The 19,428-nt window shown below is 29.1% G+C and overlaps 2 protein-coding genes across 5 annotated transcripts in view; both read left to right on the forward strand.

The window, feature by feature from the left end:
- The first annotated feature begins 1,345 nt into the window (after positions 1-1,345).
- LOC122271011 (zinc finger BED domain-containing protein 5-like) lies at positions 1,346-2,572 on the forward strand. Its single transcript, XM_043050721.1, has one exon. The coding sequence runs from the start codon at positions 1,346-1,348 to the stop codon at positions 2,570-2,572; it is 1,227 nt and encodes a 408-aa protein (XP_042906655.1).
- A 669-nt stretch (positions 2,573-3,241) lies between these two features.
- The window catches only part of LOC107451257 (chaperonin-containing T-complex member BBS12), a 66,333-nt gene continuing 50,146 nt past the window's right edge, over positions 3,242-19,428 (forward strand). For 3 of the 4 annotated variants that reach the window (XR_011637580.1, XM_043050726.2, XM_043050724.2), the window contains exons 1-4: positions 3,242-3,352; positions 7,029-7,065; positions 7,155-7,233; positions 17,089-17,214. Coding sequence is in view for 3 of the 4 variants with exons in the window: in XM_043050726.2 (XP_042906660.1) it covers positions 3,328-3,352; positions 7,029-7,065; positions 7,155-7,233; positions 17,089-17,214 (267 nt within the window). In the remaining variant the exon portion in view is untranslated. Of the gene's footprint in view, positions 3,358-7,028; positions 7,066-7,154; positions 7,234-17,088; positions 17,215-19,428 lie in introns of all 4 variants that reach the window. The other variant, XM_043050725.2, reaches the window with a different exon arrangement.

Raw genomic sequence — 19,428 nt, forward strand, 5'->3', positions numbered from 1 at the left:
TTAGCGAGACGAGTCTGTGTGCAGATGAGGCTGGGGAGGACTTTTTCCTTCTGAAATTCTCTTTACAGGGGCGGGCCTCGCACCCTGAGTAGTTGGATATGTGAGCTTTGCTGCAGTTGTAACAAGTTGCTGGAATATCTTTAGATTTCTTGCACTGGAAGGAGTAGTGCCCTTCGGCACACTTCATGCATTTTGGTTGGCCGGTACAGGAATTCTGGGTGTGTCCAAAAGCTAAGCATCGATAACACTGTAGCGGCCGACGGCCACCGTGAAATCTCTCCATGCTGACCGGGAAATCTCTGATCTTCTCGGTGTGGTAAATCTTCTCATGATTGGCCAGCTGCGGGACGATGACTAGGAAAAGTGGGAGAAGCCTATAGGCCCCGCCCTCCCTCTTCTTGAACTGAACCATTTTATGTACTTCGATATTCAACTTCCCTAATTCTAGGGAAATTAAATCAGGATTAAAGTCCTTAGGGTAGTGTGTTCCAAACTGTGGGGCGTGCCCCCCTAGGGGGGCACGAGACTGTTGCAGAGGGGGGGGGGGCACGCAGCTGATTCCAAAATATCATTTTCGAATACAAACCAAAAAAGTCGAATAGGTGTCAAAAAAATTAATCAGAAAAACGGTTATACGTAATTCACAATCCTCGCCGCGAATTTCTCGGGTATAAATGCAAAATAATCCATCCATACTCTTGCTGGAACGAAAACATCTTGCTTTCCCGTTTGGAGCCGAGCGCGAGGAAACACTAGACAAGCACTCGGATCATCCCGGGAATCGTGCTCCCGGGTATTCTCGGGGTTACTCCCGCCAAACTTCAGTAAAGTTCCAGTCAGTTCGTTAAGAAACGTTGGTTAAACTCGACCGTTTCCACGCAGATTGTCTACAGACTCTACAAACTCGCTTTGGTACACTTCTAAATTAATATTGAGGTAAATTTCAAAACTGTTATAAAGTATTTTTATTTGATTTAAAATAATAGCCCTTTTAGATGAATAAATACGTAACTGGGTTGAAAAGAAAATTGAATGAAGCAGAAGCAGACGGCAAAAGAAGAGGTAACGAAAATAGCGGAACATCTTCGCAAAATAGTAAACCTTAATGTAGAAAATATGATCCAATGTACTTATCATTTGGATTTACATGTAAAGTCATTAATGGCCAAGAACGACCAATGTGTTTGCTGTGTCTGAATACTTTGGCCTCAGACAGCATGAAACCAAATTAATTATAAAACGGCATCTCGAAAACGTACATGCAGATCACGTTGGCAAGACAATAGAATTTTTCCAAAGAAAATTGGAGAATTTAAATAAACAAAAAGAAATGTTTTCAAAGACCATGTCTGTTACACAAAAAGCATTGCTTGCGTCTTATAAGGTTTCTTATAGAATTGCTAAATGCAAAAAACCCCATGTAATAGGAGAAACTTTAGTGCTACCTGCAGCTATTGACATGGTAGCTACGATGCTAGGTGAATCATATGCTGATCAACTTAAAATCATTCCACTTGCAAATAATACGGTGGGAAGACGAATATCCGATATATCTGAAGATCTTTGCGATCAATTAATAGAAAAAGTAAAACTATCTTCTTTCGCGTTGCAAGTAGATGAGGCTACAGATGTTCTTAAGGATGCACACTTGATTACATATGTAAGATATGTTGTGGAAACTGATGTTAGAGAAGACATGTTATTCTGTAAACCTATTGAAGGCAATACTACAGCAAGTGAAGTTTTTAATATGATTGATAAATTTTTCAATGAATATAACATTCTGTGGGAGAACTGTGTTGGACTATGCACAGATGGAGCTCCATCTATGGCAGGAAAAAACGCTGGTCTACAGGCACTAGTTCGAAAGGTGGCTCCTCGGGCAAGTTGGACGCATTGCATGATTCATAGACAATCACTTGTTTCAAGAGATATGGGTGAAGATTTACTAACAGTATTTCAAGTTATTATAAGAGTTGTAAATTTTATCAAAAATAGCCCATTAAGAGGAAGGCTTTTCGCAAAATTGTGTAATGACATGGGTTCAGAATATACATCACTTCTATATTATTGTGAGGCACGTTGGCTTTCTCGTTCCAAAGTACTTCAAAGGGTGTTTGAGCTAAAAGAAGAGATCGCCATATTCCTTACTGATAATAATAGAGATGAAGCAAACTTGTTTTATGACACGAAATTCCTTGTAAAACTTGCGTATTTAGTGGATATTTTTCAAAGACTCAGTACTTTAAATAAATCAATGCAAGGGCCTCAAATTCATGCTTTTGTCCAGAAAGACAAGGTTACTGCATTTATGAGAAAATTGGAACTGTGGATAATAAGTTTGAAAAATAATAACTTTGACATGTTTCCCACTTTTAAAATTACCTGTCTTGCAGATGAAATAGAAGAAAGTAAAGTTCTTATTAATAAACACTTGACCAGTTTAAGGGAGCAATTCTCGTTTTACTTTAAAGATCTTGACATGTCCAAATATGAATGGATTAGAAACCCGTTTGTGATTGAAAAATATGATGATTTTGGCCTTAACAGCACTGCAGGAAATGATAATTGACTTATCTAGTGACAGCACATTAAAGCAGATGTTTCAACACGAAAATAATATTGTCACGTTTTGGTTACGAGTAAAGGACGAGTTTCCTACTTTAACAAATAAAGCTTTAGAAATTTTATTGCCCTTTGTAACATCTTACTAATGTGAAACTGGGTTTTCTGCAGTAGCTGTCTTAAAGTATCGATCTTGCTTAAAGATTGAAAAGGAACTGAGAACCGCAATATCTTCAATGATACCACGGTTTGACAAAATTTGTGCTGAAAAACAAGCTCACCCTTCACATTAAATTTTTATAATGTTGTATTAATGTTGAATTCTAATTTTTGTACTTTTGTAAGATTTGTTTTTATTACATTATATTATTTCTTAAAATAGATAATTATTTTTTATGTATTTTTATACGTAATATTGTATATTATTTTGTAGCCCATTAAATAAATTACAATATCAGATGAGTGTTTATGAAATTGGATTGTTAGAAAAATTAAGGGGGACACAACAAATTTTTTTTCCTAAGAGGGGGGCGCAGGTACAAAAAGTTTGGAAAGCACTGCCTTAGGGAGTCTACGGAAAAGCACTGTCAGAAACTTCACACGGCAACCTTGCGTCAGCATTTTCTTTTTATTGTCGCGAAAATGTTTGCAGTAGAAGAAATAGTCCCGTTATGCTATGACGTCACATAGGAGCCCAAGACTTCCGGTTGGATTAGTTTGGTTTTTAGGATAGATGGTGGCAGGTCTTTATTCCTGGGAATAATGTTCACATTATCCGCTACTACAGGTTCTGTAATTATATTTCATTCTTAATGTTTATATTTTATTTTTATCGTATGAAAAGGCGAAATTCTAATAGAAAAGATATTGCTTGAATCTGTCATTTTTTCAAACCAGGTCTAAACAATATTTTAAGTTTAGACTATGTGCTTGCACTGACTGTTTAATTTTTCTGATAGCTGCAAATTAAAAAAAAAAGAAAAAATAGTTTTTTTTTTGTACTATAAAATTAAATTTAACTCTTCTAGCCTTAAAAATTAATAACTTCATCTTCTTAATTCATGCACAGGCTACCGTTAAAATAAATAAGATTGGCTTTATGAAATTTGAATTTTGCGCCAATTCTGATAGGCATTTTTCTAATACTCTTCGGTTAACATCTGTTTTTCTTCAATAATTAAACTGCTTACTTCATATTTGTTTATTTTATTTAACTTTTTTATGTTTAAAAAGTATGCCCGAGTAAAAGATAAGTAGCTTGTTTTTCAATATATTTTGTTTTAGATTTTTAGATTCTTCTCTATAATTTAAGAGTTTATTAAAAATATTATGGTTGTGTTCGGGGTTGCAAAAGCGTTGCCTTTTTCCAGTGGGCTTTTATTTAAAATAGCATGCATTTTTTATTTTCTATATTATTAACCCCAATTCACATGGTACTTAAATTCAATTTATCAATTACTGTTCAGTAAAAAAAATTTTCTGAAATTTGCTAGTTTAAGATGTATTAGATGTCTAATACTGCAGCAAACTGAAAAAAATATGTTACAGCTAATGTGACAAAAACAATCACTACCTAAGTTATAATAGTACTGTGATTTAAAGGATAATTTTCATATCTTTTTATTTAAGTTTACTTTTAATTTCTTAACTCAGATATGGTTTTCAGAAATGTTATGAAAAATTTTAGTTTTTATTTGCAAACATAAAGTAGTACAAAATATAAATTGCAAGACTGTATTTATCTGCCCAGTATAAATATATGTATGTGGGAATCATCCATGAAAAGGTGCCCTGCCATTGAATTGAGTTAATAACATGTCTTATATACTAGGGAATTATATTTTTATAGTGGTAGACACACTACAATATTCTGTAGGGAATGAGCTTTTGATTATATCAATCTATCAAAAGATACTTCAAGATAGAATTGAGTTAGCATGTCTTTCTCCGAGTGAATTGATTATTGTACTCCCCCACCAGAATTTTATCAAGGGTAATTTTTTTAGTTTGAAATCCATATGGCGGCTGTTTGCTGGTGTGGCAAATAGCAATACAAAAATACTCCAGGACTTTTTTAAACCAAAAAATAATTTTATATCCTATTAATAATCTATTAGGCATGTTTTCACTATTTTTATATAAAAAAATTGAAATACTTGTGAAAAAATAAATTTTTTAATTTAAATTGATATAAATTTTAGAATGTATTTTAATAATAATCGGGGGTCTGTTTAGAAGAAATTTGGATGCTAAATACCAAAGATTTGTATGTTGCATCTCTAATTAAAAAGCAGCAATTGCTGTTTATTTTTGAAAATTAAATTCTTTTATTATAATTTTATAGTGTTGAGCATAATCTAGTATCTATTTACAATTTAAAAACTTCTTGAAAAGGTTTTTAGCAATAACAGGACCCTATTGGCACAAATTCATAAAAGTTGAAAGAATGTGACTTAATGTTTATTATATGTTTGCAAATTACGAGTAATTTTTCCACAATTTTAAAAAAACGGTACCTTTCACAAAATGTCTGGACAGACCCCTGATAATATAATGAATGAGTTATGAAAAGGATGTATTTATCAAAATTTCTATTTAGTATTTCACTTCAAATAAAAATAACCAAATTAAAAAATGAAGTACATTTCTCTAATAACAATGTTTATTTTCTTTGTTTTTTTTAAATCAAAACCATATTTCAGTTCATCAACATCAAATTAAGAACTAGGTTAGATGTCACTTTAGACCTATGTCACACTAGATGCTGCAAATGTGTGACATAAAACATAAATTTAGGATAAACATTGATAAAACAATACTATGCTAAAATTTTATCCTTCATTTATTCACTAAACATTCCCAAAATAATTTTAAAAAATTAGATCATTACATATTTTCAAAATAATTAGTAGTCTTTCGCTGATTTATGTGTTCACAATTGCTAATGAAATTTATTCATTAAGTCTTCTGCTAATTTCATATCAGGTTAAGGTTAGAAATTATTTCAGTTTTAAAAAAAATTAACAGATTTATTAAAAAAATTGGTACATTTATAAAATGATCTTTTAAAAAACACACTACCTACATTTTTTTCCAAGTAAATTCATAGTGAAATGTTTGCGCTTATTAGAATTTTCACTGTGCAGTTTAACTTCAGTATTAAACATACTTTTCTACTAATTTTTTTTATTTAAGTGTTTTTTCAGTTTATTTTTTAATCTTATTTCTTAAGGTCACTTATTTCATAAATTTCTAAAATATTAGTAGATATAGTGATGTAATTCTCTATACCTCTAGTCTAAAATTGCTCTAAAACAAATTACAGTCTTGTTTCACAAAATCCCAGCTATGTTTTAAATAGTTTCAGAATATACATTTTGTAGAAATAGTGCTAAGATTCCGGTATTAACAATAAAACTGTAAGATTTGTTCAAAATAATAAGACATTTATTTGGTTTCAAATATTGGAAAATTGATTATTATAATTGCAAGTCGTTAAAAATTATTGTTCTTCATACTTTTAAAGTTTAAAGCAGTTTCTTCAAGCTAAACAAGTTTTGAAAGTGCAGAACTGCTGTTCCATATTATTTCGACCATCTAATGATACCACTTTATTAATTAACAACATAATAGTTCTTGAATATTCTCAGTTTTTTGAAAAATATTTTGTTTTAATAAATGTCGGCTTTTTTTGTTTTACCAAGTCTTTTTTTTTTATTGTTTAAAACTAAAAAAAAGAAGGGGGAAAAAACACCTGTTGATGGGTTGACCAAAAAACTGCTGTTTTTTGCCTGGTTTAAATCTGGCAACCCAGGTTGTGCTGTAATCCAGAGATTTGGTTGTGCTTTCGGAACGAAAAGTCTGGACTTTTTGATAACCACGATCCAGAACTGCTAGGTCCAGAAGTTTCAAGAAAGCATTGATCATATTTATGTATAAAATTTCTTGTATATTTTATTTAAAAATATTGGAACTAGAATTTAGATTTGGCATCTCTTTCATTTGTAAATATTTTTTCTGGTAGAATAATAAATGTGATTGGAAATAAAAGTAAACTTGAACAATATTATTAATTTAAATTATACTTCATAAAATTTTTTTGGAATTTCATGCTGTGAAAATATCAATGATTTAAATTTATAAAGACATAAATTTTTTTAAATGAGTCATTAATGATTTTACTCAAGAAATATTCAGGATTTTTAAGTTGGGCTCACTATCACCCCTGGTAATCTGACAAGTGTTTATTAAAAATTATGGTTGTGTTGTGAGATTGATGCAAACATTTTAAAACTGTAAGTAATAAAAATGGAAATTATATAATAGTTCTAACAATCTTAAGAGACACTTGAATTATAAATCCCTAACAGTTATTGATTGATGCCTAATTATTATTTGATAATATTGTTTGATATTTTGAAGTATATAAATCTTAGTTATCTTTTTTCTCTCTCCTTATTTAGAGTCTATGATCAGCTCTTTCTTGGGACCTTGTAAAGGGTATGTAATTGTGTAACTATACTATCATATAAATTTATTTTTTGAATGAAATCTGGTAAGATTGTTAATATGTTCAAATTTTTTTTCAGCAACAAAGTGGTTATAGAGGATAGTAATTTTCACATTGTCAGGTGCCCTTATCATCTGTTGAAAGAAACAGTTACTCAGGTAATGTGTAACACAGATTCATATCATTTGAAAACATTTTGTACTGGAATAAACAAATCAACTCTACTTAATGAAAATTACAAATTTTTTTTTAAAAATTCTTGTTTATTATGCAAAATTTTTATGAAAATAATATCTTTGTTGTAAAAGTTAACATCATGTGATTTTAAAGTTTATGTTAAATTTCAAGAGGCTTTTACTGATGACATCTTAAAAATGCTCTGTAATGTGAAAACTATAAGGAAATTTCTCTTAAATTGCCGGTAAAAACCATTATTAAATTAGCATAATTTCTTTTGTATAAACACAATTAAAATATACGTGATCAAGAATTTCTAAGTTTTGTGGTAATGATTAGTAAGTACTTTAGAAAATTAATTTTTTTAACAAGAATTATTTAAATTTTTTTTTTATATGAAAACTGGAGGATATTTGAAATAGCATATATTTATAAAATATTTATTATAATAATATTTTTATGAACTATTTATAATATTATTTTTATTAAATATTTATAAAAATAATGAATTTACAAAGCACACACTAAGTAGCTATTTTTGGAATATATCTAAAAATTTCTTTCTCATAACCAGACTTTGATAAAACGAAAAAATTCTATGAACATAAAATCTCAATTAAAAAACTGGTATTGATTAACTCTTGTAACTAGTTTCAACCCTTTCATCACATTTTGGCAAAATCTGTCTGAAAATCATGGATTTTTTAAAAAAATGTTCAATATTTATAGAACTCTATGCTATTGCATTTAGGTTACTATTGCAAAGTTAAGCAAACTGAAATTAATTTGTTATTAGATTTTATGCTAAAAAATTTTTTTCTGTAAATAAGTACAGAACCCGTTATCCGGAAATCAGAAAACTAAAAAACCGGAACGAAATTCGATAAATTTTCCAGCCATTTTTTAAAAAAAAAATTTTTTTCCTCATAAGATTTTAGGATTTTTCTTTCTTTTTTGAAAGATGTTTACCTTACCATAATTTTGGAAATAATCATTAGTGTATTACTTCATCGTTTTTTCTTCTTATTAAGATTATTTCCAACTATTTTTTTTTTTTTTTAGTTTGGTTTAACAATTAAAAAAAAAAACGGCTTTTTGTAGCGATTCAGAAAACCGGAAAAATTAGTTATCCGGAATAGTGATGGTCCCGATCGTTCTGGATGATCGGTTCCCTACTGTACTTAACTGTATATTTTGGTGAGGTATTGGCATCTAACAATTATTGTGTCCCCAGCTAATATTGCCATGATTAGTCGGTTAGTTTAAAGGTACATGAAATTATCTATATTATTGTTTTTGAACTTCCAGTCTATTTGCATTAGAATTAATATAAATTTTATTTATATTTAAATAGATTTTAGCTCAAAATATTAATTATAGAGTATGGGAATGAACTGTTTGAGAAATTGTTAAAATGTCACAATTTTGTATACATAAAAATGATGTCAATATTGCAAATAACTAACCATTCCAGTCCTTGATACCCAGTGGCAGAATAACTGCAACCCGGCAACATTGTTACATAGTTCTTGCAGGAAAATTTTTCTTTTGAAGAGTGAAACACTTAAATTTTTTTTCCGCAGAAAAAAAAAACGGAATATTTTATTTTGACGCAATATTTGAATCATGCATTTAGATAAGCACTTTTTAACAAGTTCAATTTACGACGAATAATATTTCAAATTGATGTAATGTTTCGATTGTATTTTCAGTAGTTACTGATATTGATTTTCACAAGAGTTTTAAATATTCAGATATATTTCAAACAATATGGAAAATTCGAATCTTGCATTTGAGTATTTACTTTTTAATTCAATAATGCTATTGAATTTTTGGCAGTTATTGCTAGTGATTTCTCCATTTTAAATTGGATATTTTCTGTACAATATTATTTATTACAATAACCTAATCTTGAAACGATACATGTATTTGAGGAGTCTGATTCGCATCGATCTTTTTTCGGCAAATTACTGCTATGAATTTTAGTTTTTTTCATGATTTTTATTATTTTTTTTATTGTAACAATTATTTACAAAATGTGAAGAAGGTAATAATTTGTACGTACAACTCCCACCCCAACAATATGTAAGACCCAATATTAGAATAAAAAATTATTACATATCCAATTAAAAAAATAATATATAGTTTTTTTTTGTAAACACAGCGCTTTTGTTATTTTAAAAAGGTTACATATATGTTTATTAAAAGTACCTTGCAGAAATATAATAGTGCTAGAGTAGAGAGTTTAGTCGCAGATAGCTTGAAAAAATTATGCCACAATTCCCTCGATGAAACTCTGAAATATTAACCCTTCAAGGCAATCAGATTTAAAGATATTAAGCTCAAAACCTTGTGTTTCAAGGTTTGTGTTATAAAGGATTTACTTTATTGTCAGCTTGATATTTAAAAAAAAAAAAAAAATGAAGCTAGCCGTGAAAGCAAAGGTATTTATTGAAAAGATTGTTATGATGTCAATCAGAGCATTTCTACAAGAGTATTGTAGAAATGCTTAAGCAGGCATCAATATTAACAAGATAGGGTTTCATCTTTTATTATCATAAATAGAATAAAGGATATTTTACCCTATCTGATATTTTTGAATTTATCTTTTGTATCCTAAATAGAATAATAAATGTCATTCATTAGAAAGCTAAAAAATGTGATAGGTAGATTTCTAAGTGATTCTGTTGTGCATAGTATGTTGTGTCTTAACAATCATAATTTGGAAGCATCAAATTATGACAACAAGACACAAAAATTAATGCAACTCATTTCCTACTTTTATGTTGGAAGGTTTTGTATGAAAGTCTATGGAGTATTACAATATTTATGTTTTATTCATTTTGTGAATTATAATACAAAAGTGAAGCCTTTGTATTTCTAGTGTTTTTTATATATAGTACACTACCGGTCAAAAGATTGTGAAAATTTTGAAATCTATAAAGAAAAGGTCTAAATTCAAATCTAGGTTTTTTTTATGGCTAATTAACAATTAAACAATATCATTTAAGGAAATATATTTTATTTTCTGATGATAGTATATTATGTTTTGTCTCTTAACAATCATAATTTTGGAAGCGTCAAAAAATTATGACAACAAGACACACAAATCAATCAAACTCATTTCCTACTTTTATTATGGAAAGTTTTGTATGAAACTCTCGATGGAGTGTTACAATATTTATATTAGATCCATTTTATGAATTATAATACAACAGTGAAGCCTTTTAAATTTCTAGTATTGTTTTATATATAGTATGTTTTCATATATAAAGTATATATATGTATATAGTTTTTATGTATGTATAATAAAGTATGTTGTGTATCTTAACAATCATGATTTTGGAAGCATCAAAAAATTATGACAGCAGGACACAAAAATCAATAAAACTCATTTCCTACATTTAAGTTGGAATGTTTTATATGAAAGTCTCTATGGAGTGTTACATTATTTATATTAGATCCATTTTATGATTTAAATACAAAAGTGAAGCCTTTCAAATTTCTAGTGTTTTTTTTTTTATATATATAGTATATTTTTATATATATAGTAAAGTTTTTATATATGTATAGTATAGTATGTTGTGTGTCTTAACAATCATAATTTTGGAAGCATCAAAGATTATGACAACCAGACACAAAAATCAGTAACATTTAATTCCTACTTTTATGTTGGAAGATGTAGTATAAAAGTCTCTAAGGAATGTTACAATATTTATATTAGATCCATTTTATGAATAATAATACAAAAGTGATGCGTCTCAAATTTCAAGTGTTTTTTTTTTTAGTATGATTTTATATATATAGTATAGTATGTTCTGTGTCTTAACAATCATAATTTTGGAAGCATCAAAAAATTATGACAACCAGACACAAAAATCAATAAAACTCATTTCCTACATTATTGTTGGAAGGTTTTATATGAAATTCTCTATGTAGTGTTATAATATTTATATTTTATATATATAGTATGGTATGTTCTGTGTCTTAACAATCATAATTTTGGAAGCATCAAAAAATTATGAGAGCAAGACACAAAAATCAATAAAACTCATTTCCTACATTTATGTTTAAGGTTTTATATGAAATTCTCTATGTAGTGTTGTAATATTTATATTTTATGTGTGTATAATATAATATGTTGTGTGTCTTAACAATCATAATTTTGGAAGCATTAAAAAATTATGACAACCAGACACAAAAATCAATATAACTCATTTCCTTCATTATTGTTGGAAGGTTTTATATGAAATTCTCTATGTAGTGTTATAATATTTATATTTTATGTATGTATAATATAATATGTTGTGTGTCTTAACAATCATAATTTTGGAAGCATCAAAAAATTATGACAGCAAGACACAAAAATCAATAAAACTCATTTCCTACATTTACGTTTAAGGTTTTATATGAAATTCTCTATGTAGTGTTATAATATTTATATTTTATGTATGTATAATATAATATGTTGTGTGTCTTAACAATCATAATTTTGGAAGCATCAAAAAATTATGACAGCAAGACACAAAAATCAATAAAACTCATTTCCTACTTTTATGTTGGAAGATGTTGTATGAAAGTCTCTATTGAGTGTTACAATATTTATATTAGGTCCATTTTATGAATAATAATACAAAAGTGATGCGTTTCAAATTTCAAGTGTTTTTTTTTTTTTTTAGTATGATTTTATATATATAGTATAGTATGTTCTGTGTCTTAACAATCATAATTTTGGAAGCATCAAAAAATTATGACAACCAGACAAAAATCAATAAAACTCATTTCTTACATTATTGTTGGAAGGTTTTATATGAAATTTTCTATGTAGTGTTATAATATTTTTATTTTATGTTTGTATAATATAATATGTTGTGTGTCTTAATAATCATAATTTTGGAAGCATCTAAAAATTATGACAACCAGACACAAAAATCAATAAAATTTATTTCCTACTTTTATGTTGGAAGGTGTTGTATGAAAGTGTCTGCGGAGTGTTCTAATATTTATATTTTATGTATGTATAATATAGTATGTTGTGTGTCTTAACAATCATAATTTTGGAAGCATCAAAAAATTATGACAACCAGACACAAAAATCAATAAAATTTTATTCCTACTTTTATGTTGGAAGATGTTGTATGAAAGTCTCTATTGAGTGTTACAATATTTATATTAGGTCCATTTTATGAATAATAATACAAAAGTGATGCGTTTCAAATTTCAAGTGTTTTTTTTAGTATGATTTTATATATATAGTATGTTCTGTGTCTTAACAATCATAATTTTGGAAGCATCAAAAAATTATGACAGCAAGACCCAAAAATCAATAAAACTCATTTCCTACATATTGTATGAAAGTTTCTATGGAGTGTTACATTATTTATATTAGATCCTCTTTATGAATAATAATACAAAAGTGATGCCTTTCATATTTCTAGTGTTTTTTTTTTATAGTAGGATTTTATATATATTTTATATATTATTTATAGTATGTTTTGTGTCTTAACAATCATAATTTTGCAAGCATGAAAAAATTATGACAGCAAGACACAAAAATCAATAAAACTCATTTCCATCATTTATGTTGGAAGGTTTTATATAAAAGTCTCTATGGAGTGTTACAATATTTATATTAGATCCATTTTATGAATTATAATACGAAAGTGAAGCCTTTCAAATTTCTAGTGTTTTTTTATATATAGTACACTACCGGTCAAAAGTTTGTGAAAATTTTGAAATCTATAATGAAAGGATCTAAATTCAAATGTTCATAGAACTACGAAAAATCATTAAAATTGCATGAAAATTTGATGTGATCTAAAGTAAGTCCTCTACAATTAGTTACATATGATCAAATTGCAATACTTTGTTTTTTTGCGAGCTGAATCCAGCTTTTCGTCAAGGTTCTTTTTATGGTGAAAAAAAATTTTAAGTTTGAACACTTGCCAAACTTGCAAAAAAACGTATTTGTTCTTTCTGTTAATGGAAAATAGTTATTTGAACCTTTCTATGTAAGCCCTCAAAATTTCAGAATCAAGTACACCATGAGCTATTTCATTGAATACTAGAAGTTTAACAAACAATACTTTATTTAACAATTGTAAATAATCTAGCCAAAATCATTGCACTAGTGCAATAGTAGCCACGATTGGCTCAAACAAGAGTTCAAGAGCAACTGACTAGTTCAAAACAATTACAGCAGATGGTGTTTCGCTTAAGACCGAACAGTCACATTTCATCGGAAAAAATTTTGTTCTTGCATTCGAAACTATGTCTATTGTTAATTTGAAGAATATATTATAAAATTACATCGACAAATTTTTTTACTATTACAACAGATGGTGTTTCGCTTAAGACCGAACAGTCACATTTCATCGAAAAAAAATTTTTTCTTGCATTCGAAACTATGTCTCTTGTTAATTTGAAGAATATATTATAAAATTACATCGACAAATTTTTTTACTATTAAATTATTTTCATTGAAGCAACATTCTAAGTATATATCCTGGAAAAGAAATATCAACTGAAAAACGTGCAGCTGTAATATCTTTAAGAAAAGCAGGTCACACTATATACAAAATCGCTGCATTAGAAAATGTTTCATTAGCATGCGTTCATTCTACAATTAAAAGGTTCAATGAAACAGAACTCTACATTGATCGTACACGTTCCAGAAGGCCAAAGATTACATCAAATCGAGATGTTCGAATAATTATTGTTACAAGTTTAAAAAATAGATTCGATACTCATGCACAACTGAAGTGTAAATTATTCCCAGGTTCAGAAAAAGTTTCAACTTCTACTTTTATGTTGGAAGGCTTTTTATGAAAGTCTCTGGAGCATTACAATATTTATGTTAGATCTATTTTTTGAATTATAACATAAAAGTGAAGGCTTTCAAATTTCTAGTGTTTTTTATGATTAATTAACGATTAAACAATAGCATTTAAGGAAATATATTTTATTTTTTGAGTATAGTATAGTATGTTGTGTGTCTTACCAATCCTAATTTTGGAAGCGTCAAAAAATTATGACTACAAGATACAAAAATCAATTAAACTCATTTCCTACTTTTATAATTGAAAGTTGTATATGAAAGTCTCTATGGAGTGTTACAATATTTGTGTTAGATCCATTTTATGAATTATAATACGAAAGTTAAGCTTTTCAAATTTCTAGTGTTTTTTATGGCTTATTAACAAATAAACAATCGCATAGTCTGAAAGAAAATTGAATTTAATGGTGAATATTTTCTGGTGTAATTAACTACTCCTCCCCTTTTTGCCCTGGAAGAGGCATTTCTTGCCCTTGAGGTGGCTGCAAGGCAAATGGGCTTATTAATTAATGTAGAGAAACTGAAGGAAAAATGTATCGCAATATTTGTGAGAAGGATTTTGCAGACTGTACTTGTGGTGTAAATGAAAACAATAACTCAAGAAAGAGATTTAACTTTGAAATGTACAAGATTTATAAACAACCCGATATTATTAAATACATAAAAATAAATAAAATGAATTATTTGACTCGATTCGAATGTGTGATGACAATACAATAAAAAATATGCTGGACCCACTGGAACAAGAAAGCAGGGAAGGCTGCGATCGAGATGGACTGCCTCGGTGGAGTCTGATTTTCTTTCAATTAATGAAAAGAATTGGAGATCAAATATAAATCGGAAGTCATTATGCAGAAATCTGCCGAGGAAGGCATTGGCTCACATTGGGCTGTCTGGCCAACTATGATGATGGTGAATATTTACCGTGAAGAGATGAGAAACATCTTGCAATGCACAGAAGTACATCATGCTCTGTACACATGAAGCGAAATGTACTACCATAATCCAATCACTGTCTAGAACTATGCTAATTCTATTCAATCAATCAAACAGTGGATAGCAGCTCAAAACTGAGCAAAGAAAGGCAATACATCGATTATCCAGATCAATCGCGACCAGAGCTAATCTTAACAACTTAAAAAAATGGCTAAGAATGTTTTAAAGTATCTTTACTTCCCTGATTTAAGATTGGCAATTGTGATAGTGCCTACTGTAGCATATTAATAAACGGGTGTTGTTTTTTTTACATAAAATCTTATTAGAAACTTCTTAAATAGTCAGCATGCTACTGTATATTGCAGTGATTTCTGCACTTCTTGCAACTGTGCTTTGTAAGATCATATAGGGTGGAAGTAATCTTTTCTAAGAAAGGATTAAAGGTGTTTGTGCACTTGACAACGGACCTGTTCGAAATTGGGTTTGCATGCCTTCAAAAAACCACCTGTGCACATGCTATAACCATAGCTGTCAAGCCTACTGGATTTCGCCAGTTTCTCCTGGTCTACTGGTTTAATAAAAATACTCCTGGTTTTAGTGCAAATTATTGCTTGCTTGAAAATTTAAATAAGTGGCACTAATACATAAAGAAGAGAGCCTCATTCATTAAATTCAGTTAACTATCTTAGAGGAATTAAATGCCTATTACTATTCAAAATTATGAATAAACATAATACGTAACATTTCAAGATCATTTAATGTGAAATCATACGTGGAAAAAAATATGGCAGTTTTTCTAATTGGATGATTATAAAAATTCCTAAAATTCCCTATGTGCAAAATATTTAATATATTTTGCAACAATTAACATGAAATTTATATTATTTCATTAAATCTTTTGAATTTTTTTTCTGTACGTGTTGGCAGCCATGTATAACTAAAAATGAAATTTCTATAGGAACTGGAAAGAAAGATATACAAAAATATAAAGGTGGTGAAAGTCTTGAGAATGGATGCCTATTTTTGAGCATTCAAATTTTACTTCCCTTCATATTTTTTGAAAGTTTTTATCTGTATGTGTCATTAGAATTATGACCAACTTTCGAAATAAAAATATCCTAATTTTAAAAACTTTATTTTTTAAAATTCTAATTGATTAATTATGTGGTAGTTACTTAATTTCCATTTGTTTTAGTATGTCAAATTGTAAGTTGTTTATGCTTATTTTTAGCAGCTTCATGCGCCCGTTATTGAATTTTTATAATGCTTCTTTTGTTTTCAGTTTGTTTATCTTTTAGTTCCGTATGTATTAAGTTTCTTTAAAATAATTGTGTATTAATTGATTTGAACTTCTAACTTGAAGGGTTGAGGTTAACATATATGTTTGCTTAAATATGCCTAAATATACTTCAATTTAAAAAATAAAGAAAATCTGATAATTTTTTTTAAAAATCTTTACTTTTCATTTACGTTGAGGTTTAGGGAAGATGAAGCTGCTGTGCTAAAAATAGGAAGATAAGAGAAAAAATCAAACACTAATTTTTAAATGATTAACTTCTCCTAGACTAGAAATTATTTTTATACATTTGTTTGTTATTATTGAAGTTTTTTTCCCTCCTTTCTCAAAATACCGAGGGCCGTGGTAGCCCACGAGTTAGAGAATCGGGCTCTCATCCAGTCCTCGAGTACATGCGATGTACGCAAAATCTGTGGTGGGTGGCAGAATAGCAATACCATGGTTACAGGGATTTGGCGAAAATTTTCTTCCCCTTCAGAGCTATGTCTAATTTGAGAAAGTGATCTCATAAATGTGCAGAGGATCAAAATTGTGATCAGACCATAATCAGGGATATTTCCCAGACTATTTTGCAGCTCTAGTTGTGACGCTAATAAAGTGCCTACCTATAGTCCATGGCCATATTATTAGACACACTATACGATTCTATGTAAAATTATAATTATGTGATACTATACATTATCATTACATTACATATACATTATAATTATCATGTGATACTATACTTTACCTTAAAATACTGATCCATTTTTAAAAAAACTTTTTCAGGATCCTTTCAATTTTGTTGTAGAAGATACACTTGAATCTCATCATCAAAACTATAGTTGCTCAACGACTTCTTTGTTAGCAATGTGGTATTTCTGGAAAGCAGAATTTTCACTACTTTTGCGAGAGGTGAGATCATTTTATCTGTTAATGGTCCATAGATCAATTACTTAAAATATTACTAGTCTGTACACGCTTACATGTTTCTATTTTAATTTTTTCTTTCTGAAGTTAATTTTTAAAAAAAATTAATATTGAACCCTTTTTAACTACTTAAATAATTTAAAATTCAAAATGGAATTTTTTTGGTGAATAGAAGCTTGCAATATATTTTTTTTATCAATGTCCTTGAGAGTAATTCCACCTTTTAATAATTCAGTTACCTGAATCACTTTGTGAAAGAAAATAATGCAATCTATGTCTACCAGTTGCCCAACATACCCTACTAGTAGTTCATAGAGGCATATAAATATTAAATCTATCTATTTAGGGCATTAAAAAAAATTCCTTTCAATTTTTAACAAACAATTCTTTGGGGGTAAAAACTAAAAAATTAGACGCTGGTTAAAAGGACCATTCATCAAAAAATGTATTACCAGGTTTGTACACGTTTACATGTCCAGGGCCCGACTTAGCCTAATTGGGGCCTCCTCTCTGCTTCAGTAATGAAGAACCGAACTTTATGAAGGTATTTAAATTTTTCACCTCATTATACATATATAACAAGAAAATTGACTAGAGCCTAAAATAGTCATAAAGTCCCCCCTCCAAATGACAGATGAAATGTCGCTCTGTCTATTTTATTGATTTTCTGACAATTCTATGTCCATCATACCAAATGCAGCTTTCTGATTGTTAACTTTGTCATCTAGCTGTTAAAGTTTCACATATTTGCTGACATTAGAGAGGAATTCAGCTAAAATCTCATAATTGCGGTGGCTTCACTTCTCGCTCCCGTGAAAATGACGGGGTGAGGTTTTGCCCTCTATTTCTCGCTTCCTGGATATTCCCGGGCTGGAGTGTTCAGTTAGTTTATTTTAAAATAAATCTCAGTACTAATCAAATACGTGTATAAGAAAATAAACACTTTTAATGGCAGTTTTCTTGAAAATTAATTGATCATTAAGGGGTTAAGCCAATCAGAATTCTGTAGTTTTGTAAACATATCGAATTTTGCGATGTGTAAAAATACAGGCATTTGATAGGCCAAATGTGCCCATCATGATTACCAAAACTTAGCTGAATTCCATCCTAGGAAGCTATATATGGATTGTGTTCATACGATAGATTAATGAAGCTAACATAAAACTGACAGATTTTACACTGTACTGTCACATAACTGTAACATAAAACTGACATTTTGTTTAAAAAAAGTTCATTAAAGAAGGAAACGTAAAATAAATTTTCTATTCAGTTTAGGGGGCCCAGGGTAACTGCCTCGTATGCCTCTTCCTTAGTCAGGCTCTGTATATGTCTCTATTTTCTTAATTAAGTGAATTTAAATTAAATTAAAAATTGCAATTCAGAGATTGTTACTATTATGACGAAATAGCATACAATCTTTTTAAAAAATATTGCCTGTCTGGGTTAATTATTTATGGTGGTCCATATTATATGGGGGACCACTTCAATTGTTTTATCAAATATTAGTGATCTCGGACCAACGTCTCTATTAAGCCCTGGTTCCAAATGGGGCTATTAAAGAACCCTTTATTTTGTACATAATGCTCTCATCAGTAGTTAATCTTATTTTACACTTCATTGTTACTAATGCATAATACTTCTGATTTTTACTTAAAGTGAGTGTTGGTGTGCATGTTTTTTTTTCTTGTTATGATGTTATGTATTCAAAAAAGATGTTTGAACTCATAGGCATATATTTTATTTTTATACAAAATTCATGCATATTTCCTTACAAAAATACGTTCATACATGCTTCATAAAATACGATTTTTCATTCCATCAAATCCTTCAGGCATATATTTTTCATACAAAATACGTGCCTAAAAGAAAAATAATAAGCTCGTTATTCTTAAGAAAAACTTGTTATTTGGAGCTACACTTGTCCCCAAATTCCAGATAATTAGATCATTACTGAATCATGAAATATTGCATAAGGCAGTGGTTTCCAAACTTGATGTTACTACGCCTCCCTTAAAAATATTTAATCATTTGGCGCCCCCCCTGAAGATTTCATAAAATAAAAACACAAACATTTTTACTCTTATAAAATTTATTCATACAAACTAATGGAAAACCGTATTTTATTATTGTTTTTAATCAGATGGATGTGCTTGTCTATTAGCACAAAGTTTTATCAAATCTTGAGAGGTGAGATCATTT

This window comes from Parasteatoda tepidariorum, chromosome 8 (genome assembly GCF_043381705.1).
Source record: "Parasteatoda tepidariorum isolate YZ-2023 chromosome 8, CAS_Ptep_4.0, whole genome shotgun sequence".
Lineage (NCBI taxonomy): Eukaryota > Metazoa > Arthropoda > Arachnida > Araneae > Theridiidae > Parasteatoda > Parasteatoda tepidariorum.

What these genes read in the sequence shown, in the direction of transcription:
- LOC122271011 (XM_043050721.1), top strand. Translation starts at nt 1,346, where the DNA reads ATGTCTGTTACACAAAAAGCATTGCTTGCGTCTTATAAGGTTTCTTAT.